The sequence below is a fragment of the Empidonax traillii genome, unplaced genomic scaffold, assembly GCF_003031625.1.
Source record: "Empidonax traillii isolate 1590-97213 ecotype Southwest subspecies unplaced genomic scaffold, ASM303162v1 scaffold68:size1967880, whole genome shotgun sequence".
NCBI classification, from domain to species: domain Eukaryota; kingdom Metazoa; phylum Chordata; class Aves; order Passeriformes; family Tyrannidae; genus Empidonax; species Empidonax traillii.
In genome coordinates this window covers 1,203,543-1,217,355 of record NW_020955261.1, presented here as the reverse complement: position 1 = coordinate 1,217,355, position 13,813 = coordinate 1,203,543, and the positions used below count along the sequence as shown (strand labels likewise).

The following is a 13,813-nucleotide window of genomic DNA, read 5'->3' as shown; positions in this document are numbered from 1 at the left end:
AGTGCACAGCCTCGGCACGAGACCCAAAATCCGGCCACCGCTCCCGCCGGGGGCGGGAACGATCGGCAATGGGCGGGAACTTCCGGCTCCTGCCGGCCCCGCCCTCGCCGCGGCCCCGGGTCCGCGCTGAGCCAATGAGGGCGCGGAGCCGCAGCCGGGCAGGTAACCGGACGCCCAATCAGAGCGCCGCTGCGGGAACAGGTGGGCAGGGCGAGGCCCCGCCCCCCGCCCCGCTGTTGGCCGCGCCAATCAGGGCAGGGAGGGAAGCAGGGAAGGAGGCAGGGAAGGAGGGAGGGGAGGAGGGAGGGGCTGCCCGCGGCTCCCGGCGGGGCTGCGCTCCCTGCCCGGCCCCCGACGGCCGCCCCCGGCTGTCCGTCCGACCGTCCCTCCGGCGGCCGCACCGGGAGGGCACCGGGCGGCCCCGCGCCGAGGGAGGGAAGGAAGGAGGGAGGGAACGGGCGGGCGCGGAGGCAGCAGCAGCAGCCATGGCACTCGTGGCCCCGGAGACTCGGAAGTTCACGCGGGCGCTGAGCAAGCCCGGCACGGCGGCCGAGCTGCGGCAGAGCGTCTCCGAGGTGGTGCGCGGCTCCGTCCTGCTGGTGAGTGCGGCGGCGGCCCGGGCGAGGCTCCGGCCGGGGCCTCTCGGGACTGCGGCGGTGTTCCCGGCGGGGGAGACGGGCCCTTCGATCCCTCCCGGGATGTCGCGGCGGCGGTGCGGGCTTTGATCCCTCCCGGGCTTTGCGGCTCCTCGGCCGCTCCGGCAGGGCGAGGTGCGGGAGTAGCCGCAGGCGGGAGCGCGCCCGCCGTGGGATGCGGCGCCCGCCGGGCACGGCCGGGCGCTCCCGCCCCATCCCTGCAAACTTCACCTGTGGAGCGAGCGGGCGCAGCTGGCGCCCGGCCTGACGTGACCGAAGCGCTTTCATGTGTGCCGAAATAGCGGCGCAAAAGAGATTTTTCATCTCGTTGCTCTCTACTCTCTTTACAACTAAGACGCAGTTTTTTTGTTGTGTCGTGTAGAATGGAAGATGAGTGCTGGCAAGTGTAGCAGGAATGTTTTAGTGTGTTGTTTATCCCTGCTGGCTGTACCGTGCTAGCTCATGGCAGTTGCTTTTTCAGCGCACAGTTCGGCGCGTTCATCTAATTTGAACTGCTGTAAGTAAATTTGTGTTAAGGTGTTTAGTCTACAGAAAAGAAGACTGAGAGGGGATCTCATCAGTGCATATAAGTATCTCAAAGGCAGGTGTCAAGAGGATGGTGCCAGATTCTTTTTAGTGGTGCCCAGCAATAGGACGAGGAGCAATGGCCATAAACTAAAACAGAAGAAGTTCACCTTAAGAGGAGGAAGAACTTCTTTTCGTTGAGATTGGCAGAGCACTGGAACAGGCTACTCAGGGGGTCGTGGATTCTCCCTCTCTGAAGACACTGAAAACCCACCTGGACACATTGCCGTGTAACCTGCTCTAAGTGACCCTGCCTTGGCTGGGAGGTTGGACTGGATGATCTCCAGAGGTCCCTTCCAACACTTAACAATCCTGTGATTCTGTTAGATGCTGAACTGAGGCATCTGGGACAGAGAGAGAGAAAGGTATATTTTTTTGGCCTGTCTATATGCAGGTGGTGACATCTTAAACAGCCTCAGCAAGACTTTTCAGAGCTTCTCTCCTGGGGCTCTTATTCATGGTATGCATTTGTTTGCCTTGTGGTTTTGTTATCTCCTAGGGGAATGCTTCAGTAAGCACTTAACCCTGTGTAAGTAAATTGGTTTTGGTGCTGGGGTTCCCGATCCTGGAAGCTGATCTGTCATTTGTTTTTTGCTCTTGCTAATCCTAAATATGGTCTTGTCTACTTTTTTAAACTGCCCTTCGGGACACTGTCTTCTTATAGCTATGTGTTGAGAGAGTGACAAATGCTGTAGCTGTGGATGAAAGACTAATACTTCTCTTTAATAAAACGAAGGCTCTAAAATTAAATTGCTGTTTACTTAAATATGGGTGATGGAATTTATAAAAACCTAATATGCATAGTTCGGGGTCCACCTGGATACTGACAGCTTTCCACAAGGCGCTAGCACATGCACATGTAATAAACATCTGGAATGTATTAGCAGTTGTCCAGGGATCAATTATTTCTTGGGAAGAGTGGAAGAAGAATATATGTGTATATATATATATTTTAAAATATTTTTTGTACTGAGGGATCATGAGAGAGACAGATATTTTCCTGACACAAATGTTTCTTTTGCAGAAGTTGGCAACCTTGCCATTCCCTTCTCTACCTTGAGAAGCCTTTTCCTTAGTTCACTTATGACTAGTATCATTGGGATGAATTGGAAAATATTTATATGATTCTTTAATTAGCTCAAATACATAATAGGGTGATAGGCACTTATATCCCAGGTATTTTTGCCACAACAGCACATTCTGTAGAATTTTATGGCAAATAAAGAAGTGATGGTGTAAAGCGGTGTACTACCTTGATCTTATTCTGGATAAGGTTTTCATCAGTATTTTAGGAAGCAAAATTAGTGGCTTACCATTCATAGTGACTTAACATTCATGTCAGATTTGTGATCCTTTTCTGTTAGCTTGATGCATGAAGCAAAATCCCCATTTGTCTTGTGTACAGTCTAGTGCTGAAGTTCACCTTTCAGTTTCAGACATATTTTGACCCTGCTGATATGTCTCTTTTACTGTCATGAATACTGTTCATTTTATCACTGAACTTCAGTGTTCCCGCACACACACTGTTTAAATAATGAAATAAAAGGCTAGTAACTGGAGGTTTACATTTACATTCTACCTATTCTTCCTTCTGTTAATGTATTGTAACTCTTTTTGTTGAACATTGTGATGTTTGGAATGAAATTGTATTTTTTTAAAGGAGGACTTTAGGTGGGATAGTATTGTTCTTTGCTGTAAGTTTGACAGGTTGACCTGTTTCTTAGCTGTTGGAATTTCTGGGCTTTGTTATCTGAAAAATCTCTTGGGCTGACCTGGTGAAAATAGGAGCCTTAGCAGTATTATAGTAGTGTAATACCCTATTCAGATGTGCGGCTTTAAAGTAAAGAAGACCCACTTCTTTTCCAAAGCTGCCTCTCAGAGCTCTTCTACAGAGCATCTTCCCCAAGATTTTTTGAACTGGCTTGTCAACAAAGTGTCTTGCTTAAGACATAGTTCAGCATTGGTAACTAATGTACTCTTTCTGTGATCACTTGCTCGTGAGCAAGTGCTGAGGTTTTCCAGTACTGAAAGACTACGGAAGGTGGTTTTCCATTAACTAGGCTTGCAGTGTAGAATCTGGAGGTAGAAAAGAATTCAAACTACTAGTTCATGGTGGGTGATCTGTCCAGATCTGCACAACCAAATATCGCTTCTGACTGTACATCTCTGCAGTGGAATGTACTGAGCAGTGATACAAATCATCCAGTTGTTACTTGCAGTAGCAGATAAAAGTGAACTGCGAGTGCCTCTGAGGTTGACTAGATTCTCTAACTTGCTGTTTTGGCTACTGTTACATCCATTTTTATAATAAGCAATGTATGGCTAGACTTAAAAAGCAAAAAAAGTTTTTCCCCATCTTTAAAAGGGGTTTATTAGCTCACATTACTAAAATATGCTAGTTTTTTTCTGTTTTATAAATGTTCTTAAGATGATATTGATGAAAGAGGACTGAAAACATCTTGTCAGTAGGATAGCATGGCATATCTTAAATTTTCAGATTGCTCTTCATTGGGACTAAAAGTCAGAGACTTTCTGCCAGCTGACAGAGTAAATAACTTGACTGTGTAGTAAAAAGACATAAAACAGATGTGGTTTGCCGAACTAGTTTTGGTCACAGAATGAAGTAAGCTCTCTTGTCAGCATTTGACATCTCATACGTTCTCTCTGTTAGATTTAGTTTGCTGAACCAACAAGTACAGTTTGGTTGGCTAAACTGAAAACTTATTTGCCAATCAGCTTTCCATTAGGGTGTGAGGCACATAATATATTTCTTGATTATTTGGTTCAATTTTTTCTATTTTCTGCTTGACATCATTGCTGAATATCCTCTTGTGCATTGTTGATGTTGTTTTGACTTCAGACTTGCCACGTGACTTAATTTGATGCCTCTGGCCACCCAGATACATTTATATCTGAGGGAGAAGACTGTGGGGATGACAAGTCCGTCTCTTAAACCAGCAATCTTACCAAGAGCAGTTTTCAATTCAGTTTTAGTATTATGTATAATTGGAAGTGATCTCTTTAAGTGGTGATGAGAGTTACTCAAGGCATGTTGCATACAGATCAGTAGGACTTCAGGAGGTGTAGGTGGTGTCTGGTTCAATGGTATGTTAATGATAATTTATCTCAGTGACAAAATTACCCTGTATTAAGTTAAGCTGATATTTAAGGATAATAAGCAATTAAGGTAATGTTTAGCATATGACATTTCATCTGCTTTGGCCTAGCTGTCAATAAAATGCCCTTATTAAATATGCAGATAATGAAAATGTCTAAATATGCCAAATAACACAGGAAGAGTTGTTTCCCCCATGTCAAAATTAACATTCTGTAGAAGAAACTTGGGATATGGGAAAATGGGATGAAATATGACTAATTCCCAAATTACTCTGTGCAGCTCTTTTTTTTTTTTGTTTTGGATGTGTAAAACAGATTTGATAACTTGAAGGCTAAAACAGGTATCTTAAGACAGCCTTGGGCTTTATAGGTTAACTTCTTACGAGTTAACTTCAGATACCTGGTAGAGCTCTTGAGTTCTAAAACTCTTGCAGAAATGCAGAAATTCAGCTTTTCAGACGTGGGAAAAATCAATATATCACAATGCTTGAATTTTCTAATGCGTCGAGGACCCTGGAAACTATAGGCCTGGCAGTCTCACTTCAGTGCCTGTTAAAAGTACGGAGAAAATTATTCTGGGAAGTACTGAAAAACACCTGTAAGACAAGGCAGTCGTATTCTGTGAGTTGGGTTCTGTTTAAGGCAGTGGTGAATATCCAGAATAATAATAATAAAAAAAGCTCAGCCGGAAAGACTTCTCCAAATGATGTGATGCCAAGGAGTGCTGTTGTTCTCTCATACAGTGACAGGTTGACTGAGACTGGAAGATACCTCTGGAGGTTGTTTGGTCAAACCCTCTGCCTCACGCAATGTCACTTAGAGCCAGTTGCCAATGCTGCGCCCAGGCAGCTTTTGAGTATCTCCAAAGATGGAGACTCCACGACCTCCCTGGGCAGCCTGTGCCAGTGCTCAGTCATCCTCACAGTGAAAAAATGTTTCCTGATGTTCAGAGGGAACCTCCTGTGTTTAAGTTTGTGCCCCTTGCATCTGGTCCTGTCACTGGGCTCCACTGAACAGAGCCTGGCTCTGACCTCTTTGCACCCTCCCTTCAGATATTGATGCAGATTGATGGGATCCCCCTTAGCCTTCTCTAGACTGAACACTCTCAGCTCTCTGTTATTCCTCGTGAGAAAGATGCTCCAGTTCCTTCGTCATCTTTGTGGCCAATTGCTGTGCTCTCTTCAGTACATCCATGGCTCAAGCTGATAGCAGACTGATTCAGACTGGAGTACTTATTGATGTCAGTGTTAATGGAGGCTTTTTCTGGAATTCTAGATTTAAGCTTCTGGGTCTAGGCCAAGTTTTGGGTTGAGGCCCTCCCTGAACAAAGAGGCCCAAACTTATTAGAGAGCCAGCTAGATTTTTTTTTTTTCAGCTCACTAGCTGAAAGAAAGGATACCAGGTAGTTTTAAAAGGAAATTTGTTATTCAACTGCTGCAACTGTGTCAAAGAAAGAACATGAAAGTTCTGGATCATTTTTCAACCCGGGGACTGTGAGGAGGAAGAAATAAGTTAGTTGAGGCTGAATGTTGCTGGAAATAACAAGATTCATCGGATTTCTGTGGAAAGGTAAATGCAAAGTAGACCTTGTTGCATCCAGCATTCTCAATATTGATAGTTCTGGAAGAAATGTCAACTTTATAATTTTCAACAAATAAAGGAAACATGGTTTAGACTGTTGTGTTTTTTTTTTTTTTTCTCCCAGCTGCATTTGTTCTTGACAAGTTTCTCATAGTAACAATTCTAGGAAAGAATACTAGAAATTAAAAAATGTAGGACATCAAATCAACAAAACCGGTCACCTTTAAAAATATCTCACTTTTCTAAACTTGTTTGAAATTTTTTGGGAAAAGTGAACAGTGTTACAGTCCCTACAAGTTGAAATCAAATAGTCCCTTTTGAAATTTCTTCTACTGAGAAACACAGTTGTTCATGCAGTGGGAATATGGAGTACCTCACATAAAGTTAATTAAGGTACCTACATGTGCTTTAAAACGCAGCTCTTCCCCAAACCAAAAGAAAACAAGAGAAACAACCTTAAGCCACTCAAAATGAAAAAAAAAAAAAAAAAAAGCTAAATGTATCAATTTAGTCCCAACAAACCTGAGGAGTAATACTGATCCCTAGCTGCTAGAGTACAGAGGAGCCTGTAATATAGATCCATTAGTGTAAATAAATAATCCTTAGCTGCTGCTTTGTGTACTTCTGGGTGCTTTTTGATACTCAGGTGTAGCTATTGACTTCAAAAGAAATGGCTTGTAGACAGATACTGATCTAGGTTTGGAAATTTGAGGCATATGCTAAACTGTTTTTAGTACTTCCAGGTACTCTGTGGGTGGGAAGGAGTTACTTGGTAAATTCAGAGATAAGATGGGGGCTTATATTTTTACTACTATAAAATTATTCCACCAACAAAGAGTGACACATTTTAATCAGAATAGATAATGCTTGCATACTTTTAAGCAGAGAAGGCATTTAAAGATCTAGTTACAGCGGGGCAGGGATGCAATACATTTCACTTGTTATAACACACACATTTTAATGTAGTTGATTTCAGGAGCCTGGAATTTAATGTGTCAGTTTATAGACATAAAATTGGCTTTCAGCTTGCAAATCCAGAGCCTCCACTGCCTTTGGATGCTTGTGTTTTGACATGAAGGTATATGATCTTGCTACCTTTTGGTTACTCAAGGCACAGCTGCCCTTTGTAGGCTGAAAGGAGTACTGAAACGCACATGAACAAAAGAAGCAGGAACTCCACCACAGAAAGAGCTGGGTGTTTTCCATGAGAGAGGCAAGCTCTAGTAAGATAGCTCTCAGTCTCATTTTAATAGGTTTGTGAAGAAATTGAAAGTCCAATGGAAATGCTGGCTAACACAGTGGATATCCATACAGGAAAGAGGCTTTATAGAATTAAATGGGTTGGAAGGGACCTCTGAGATCATGAAGTCCAACCCTTGATCCAACCCCACTGTGATTAGTAGATCATGGCACTCAGTGCCACATCCAGCCTCACCTTAAAAACCTCCAGGGACGGTGAATCCACCACCTCTCTAGGCAGGCCATTCCAATGCCTGATCACTCTCTCTGTAAAGAACTTCTTTCTAATATCCAGCCTAAACCTCACCTGACAGAGCTTAGGACCGTGCCCTCTTGTCCTACTGCTGATTGCCTGGGAGAAGAGACCAACCCCCACCTGGCTACAACCTCCTCTCAGGGAGGTGTAGAGAGTGATGAGGTCTCCCCTGAGCCTCCTCTTCTCTAAGCTAAACAACCCCAGCTTCCTCAGCCTCTCCTCATAGGACTTGTGCTCAAATCCCTTCACCAGCCTGGTTGCTCTTCTCTGGACCCGCTCCAGCACCTCAATATCCTTCCTGAACTGAGGGGCCCAGAACTGGACACAGCACTCCAGGTGTGGCCTCACCAGTGCTGTGTACGGTGGAAGGATCACTTCCCTGCTCCTGCTGGCCACACTGTTCCTGATCCAGCCCAGGATGCCATTGGCCTTCCTGGCCACCTGGGCACACTGCTGGCTCGTGTTCAGCTTCCTGTCAATCAGCACCCCCAGATCCCTTTCCACCTGGCTGCTCTCCAGCCACTCTGTGCCCAGCCTGTAGCACTGCAGGGGGTTGTTGTGGCCAAAGTGCAGGACCTGGCACTTGGCCTTGTTGAACTTCATCCCATTGGATGTTTGAAGGTGATTGAAAGGTTGTTGTCCATATTCCAGTTTGACCACAGTGCCAGTGCTATTTCATGCTCTTTGTTCTTTAATGTTGCATAATGGTGTTTATATCCCTTGGTTTCAGAAGAAGTACTGTTCTTCACCAGGGTGCTGATACTGACAAAGGATCTGTTTGCACTTCACTTGATGCCTTTCTAGGCTTGTTTGTAGGCGTGGTGATAAGAGACTACAGTCAGGCAACAGAATAATACAGAACCTAAGCTTTGTGAAAATAAGATTGAAAATCACCTCACCTAGCCCATTCCTCATTTAACCCACTACAGTGATGTTGTCAAGTGGTATTTCAAACATCTTTCTGTCAGGCATATTTGCACACACCTGCACTGGCACTAATACTTGTGCAATGTCACGATATCTGATTTAGTAGGTGGTTTACCTGAAAATCATAGTAGTATGTTTGTCTTTAAGGAACATTCAAGGAGGCTATAATCTCACTGTTTGCTAGTCCAAGAGGGATTTTAAATCTGTGTTGGACCTCAAACGTCAGTGAGTTTAAAAAGAGCATTCAGGTTAATGAATAGATGACACACATCATAATTATTTGAAGGATGCTATTCTAGTTTCCCTCAGTAATTGTCTTGGGATTCTTGCTTGCCAGATTTGGTATCACCTAGGAGTTATTTCCCTGTCATTGTATGTGGCTCAATAGTGATGTATATTAATTTCTTCCCAGACAGAGCAATCAACATGATTAAGTTTTTCCTCACATGAAATATGAGGCTTCTAATAGGAAAAAAGCCCCAAATAACCCTGTATACAGTCTTCCTGGTAAAGTTCAAGGGACAATACTTGCAGCATTGTGTTTGGGCAGCAAATGGTCTGCTGGAGGGGAAATTGGAACTTATTCCTCACTAAGGTTAGAACAAAGACCTGAGTGTGAATAACCTCCTTGAGGAATTAAGAGTATAAAAGGATGTCTGAGCCCTGAAGTTTCTGGTGCTCTTATCTGAACATAGTAAGCTTGCTCTAAAACTGGATTTTAACTTTTTTTTTTCCTAATCTACTGTATTGTTGACAATTATTTATTCTGTTGTGGTTTCACCAGTGCTCCAGAAAATAATGTCCTATAACTAGTGACATTTTTGGTAGCTCTCTAATATTAATAATAGTTCTGTGTTGTGGTTATCTTATCACTTCAACTTCAGAAAGCTGAAAGTTATGTGGCCACTAGATGGAGTTCAGTGAGCATATTTGAATATCAGAAATCCTACCTTATGGTTGCAGTGTAAAACAGTTAAAAGGAGTAGGTGTTTTGTGTCATAGCAATAAATGTTCATTTGTTCAGTTTGGATTGACTTGGACAAATTCCTCAAGTTCTTTGGGTTCTTCTTGGTATGCCTATCCTCAAGGTATCCTTAAGTTGGAACTTAAGATGCATGCTTTACTAACAGATCCCAGTGCTTGTCTGTGGATGAAAGTATTGTTAGTCATGTAGGAATGGACTTGTGAGAAGACTGACCTTTCTGCAGCTCTCAAATTATGTGAGCTAAAACTATTAGCTAAGATATTTAGCATTTTTAAACCAGCAGGGTTTTAAATTTGTGTGCATCTCTCCATCAGCCCATACATAATACCATGTATGGAAGATCTGAAATAGAATGTCTAAGATTGCATCATTTATGCCTCCTCCTCACCTCTCTAAATGTATAGAAAGCGTAATAGACACAAACAATCCCTTGTTTGTCAATTAAGAGAAACTTGTGGTATTAGCCGGCTTCTACAGCTTCCTTGTCTAGATAGGACAGAACTAGACCTTGCTCTAATTTTCATAAACATTATTTTTTACTTCTGATATGATCCTTGTCATTAGAGGTATCTTATATGAATGAAAAACTGCCTTAAGTCTTAAACCTGGTGGTATACTCAGTATTTCTAATGTCACAGTTTTTTGTTTCTGTTGGATGCAAATCTCTTCTTAGGGCCTTGCTGAGTGTACAGATCATCAGTCAAAATTACATGGAAATGTAACCATGCTGTTCTCAAGACTACCTCCTGGAGTAATCAAACTGGCTTTCTTTTGAAGAATGGAGTTCTCTTGGAACTTTTTCTCTGTCTCAGTGGTTAGTGTGTGGTTACCCAGTGTACCGCCTCAGGTTCATGGAAATATACAGGCTAAAAGCCAAATCTCTGGAAGTCACCATGTGCAATTCCTTACTCAAAACGGATCTGGTTAGAGCAGGTTGCTCAGACACTGTGACAATCTGGTTTTAATATCCACTAAATGAAAATGCTTTAAACCCAGTTGTCAACTGTCACGGTTAAAGTAAATGTACAAAAATCCTTTTATGCAAATGCAACATACTGTGTCTGTTGCATCTTGTTCTGTGACTATATCTTTAAGAATAGCCTGGCTCCTGTCTTTGCCTTCCCATTAGATATTGAAAACAGCGGTAAGATCTCCTTTTAGCCTTCACCTAAGGCTGAACTATGCCAGATCTCGTAGATTTTTCTCATACGTGACCCTCTATTACACTCAGTCTAATAGATCGATATCTTCCTTGTACTGAGAAGCCGGCTCAGCATGTTCGACTTGCTATTCAACAAGATGTCATCCTTATCTACTCATTCAGACCACATCTAGCTAATTTTGGTACAAGGATGCTATGGCAGACTGTCAGAAGCATTCTTTTACTGACAGTATTCAACATCCACTGCTCTCTCCTAGTCTCCTAGTCCACAGAGCCAACCATTGCGTCACAGAAGACAAACAGGCTGGTCAGGCATAATTTGTCCATGGTAAATACATATGGTGTACTTGGAACTTATATATGCTCTTATTCTTTGTATGTCAGGAAATGGCTTCCAGGAGGGTTTGTATCATAATTTCCCTGGAGGCTGGGGTGAATCTGACCAACTCGTGGTATTCCGTATCCTTCTTCTTGCCATTTTGGAAAGTGGATATGAGGGTTACTAAGAATAATTTATATTCAAACACATGCTCTGACTAGTTTTGACAACTAAGAATTTTGCTCCTAAGACAGCGTAAAATTCACTGTTGTACCCACAAAGCAGCTTTCAGCACAGAAAGAAACATGAAGGAACACAAGTTCTTGAAGAGAATAACCTGACAAAACTCTTCTATAAAACCATTGCAGGACTGAATAGTTTTTGCAACAGGAACCAGCACCCGAATTTTCTTCTCCTCTGTGACCATTCCTATTAAGTATGAGCTGTTGCACATACACTTCTTTTTTACTCTTGCAGAGCTATTCAATCTTCACTTACTTCCCACAGCATAGCTTTAGCAGGCAGGCGGATGTTGCCTTTGGTATATTGTCATTGGATCGTTAAGGCACTCCAAAGAGTGGTGTTGGTTTTAATCTTTGGATTGAGGAGGCTTTAGGCCAACATCTCAACTGTTTTGAGCTGATATACAGGCAGCTGCCAGATGGAAGGTAGTGCTCCACTGACAAATATTCATGTTTTGTGAAAAGCTGAATTTAGTCAGGATGTGTTAAGATCTCTGAGGAACCAGATGTTCACTCCTGTCAAGATAGCATCAGTTTGGGCATTTTAAATGTCATAGAGAACTTTGTAGGTAAAAATGTAAGTACCTACTACTAATGTTTTAGGAAACCAAGGATATTTTTGTGGCTCTTATGCTAGGACCTAGGGGCTTGAATCCTGCCTGAAGTATGTTCTCTTGCAAATACGGACCTCTATCTTAATGAAGTGTTTTCCTTTAGTGGTGGCATTCTGAAGACAGAATGTCCATGTTGTCTTTTAGTAACACATTCACTTAGAAGGTCTCTCAAATTTGGTATCTCTCAAATTTCAGTTTTTGTCTAGGTGCCTCTAAGTTCTCATTTTGATAGTGAGAATTCTATAGGATGAGCTGAAGATTTCAACCCAGGTTGATTCCCTGTTTAACATAAATGTTAAACAGTGTCAAATGGAAGCTTGTAAACATTGTTTCCAGCTGTCTGATTGCTAGCCCTCATTTGTTTTGTACCTCTGTAATTATGCTTCTTGGAATTCATTTGGTTGTCAAAGGCTTGCTTAACATGTTGATTTGAAATCCTTCAGTTCCCAAGTGCAAAGTGATTATTAGCCATCTACTGTAATCAGGGGTGTGATTAGACCCTTAAAGCAATTGTGGTTTTTCTGGAAAGGAACTAGAGGTTCTTCTTTATTACTTGTCCAAAAGAGCATGTGTCAAAAGTATGTGATTGTGAACAACTTGGGACTAACACAACTAATTAATTTTTTTTATCTTTAGGAATCTCATAGTGCAGTCAGTACAGATTCAATATAGTATAAAGCAGTGAGGAGCTTGTTGCTGCCCATATAAACAGGCAGTTTGGCTTAGTATATATTTTGCAAATATTATATCCCTAACTCAAATAGCTCTTCCTAAGTCCGCATGCCTTCTGGTGCAGACTCTTTTTCATAAACCAAGGGAAGACAGGCATTAGTGTTGTCTCCTCTTTATGGCCTTACTTTCCTTCCCTCCACTCTGCCTTATGGAAAAAGACCTTTTCGTAACCCAGACTCAGCCAAAGGCAGTTTGCAATAGGTACCTTGCTGCTCATATGTACAGTCTGGGCTTGTTTGTATGTTGATTTGTTCTGTTTAGTTTTTTTTTTTTTTTTTGCCATTGGATTACGACTTTTATCTGCCTTGGGCTGGCCTTTAGGTCTCTTCAGTTGGTGAAGTGCTGTCAGACCTTAGTAAGAATTTTTCCAGGATCCTGTATGTCGTGGTTCCAGCCAGGGCAGAGTTAATTTTTGCAGTAGCCAGGAGGGGTCATGGCTAGGACCCAAAAGTTATTCTATACAACCTCAGGTCATATGGGAGAAGGGGTCTCTCATGTTCGGTGTAGTGTGGCAGTGGTTTGTGTATTGGTGGGCTCTGCATGGTGAGCAATTGCGTGTGAATTGTTTACCTCCTTCTTGTACCCTCTGTTTCTATCTCTGGTGTTACTGTTTGTTTTCTTACCTTATTGCTGTTTCCAGTAAATTGTTCTTATTTTAACTCCCGATCTTTACCTTTGGTGCCTCTGATTCTCCCCTCTGTCCCACCGCAGGGGAATAGGGGTGAGTAAGTGAACAGCATGTGGTTTGGAGTGTTTCAGTGGGAACACTAAATTGGGGAATACCATTCCTAAACCACGACACCATTTCATCTGAGATACGATACTGAAATGGATAATATTGTATTGCGTCACATTTCTGCCTGGATGGTCACTGTTTGTGCAGTGTGGTTGCTCATTACAATTCCAGGAATCTCCTTAATGAGGCTGAAAACTTCCACTTTGCACCGAATTAATATCTTAATAAGAAGTCTGCTTGTTGACAGACTTCTTTACATTGCATACTATTGAAATTTCTCCTTCTCCTTGTGGTTTCTTCTCACCCCTCATGTCCGCATAATTATTTCCCTTTCAAGCTCTATTGGGAATGCTTTTTTTGCCATTGCTACCATTGTGTTGGTCCAAGCCAGTTTCAGTCGTGTTTTCTAAAATACTGTAAAAACATGATGCTAAATTTATTCAAGATGTAGTTGGAATTAAATTTTCTCTTCACTGGTTTTGAATTAGAACATCTCCCAGGGTAAATTCCAATCTGACAGTCTATTATTCTTTCACATGTTTGTCTTTCCTGTTTCCCCTCGACTTACCTAGTACTTTATAAGTGAGGTGATTTTCTAGACATTCGGAAGAACTGTTTAGTGCATAATTTGTTACCTGACCTATTTTTCACATATTCTCTTAAGGCATAAGCTACTTTCTTTT

At 42.4% G+C, this 13,813-nt stretch overlaps 1 protein-coding gene across 4 annotated transcripts in view; it reads left to right on the top strand.

The window, feature by feature from the left end:
• Positions 1–373: 373 nt before the first annotated feature.
• Positions 374–13,813, top strand: part of DOCK9 (dedicator of cytokinesis 9) — a 112,578-nt gene continuing 99,138 nt past the window's right edge. For all 4 annotated transcript variants that reach the window (XM_027880357.1, XM_027880354.1, XM_027880351.1 and 1 more), the window contains exon 1: positions 374–599. In XM_027880357.1, coding sequence (XP_027736158.1) covers positions 486–599 — 114 coding nt within the window. In that variant the 5' untranslated portion in view covers positions 374–485. The remainder of the gene's footprint in view (positions 600–13,813) is intronic.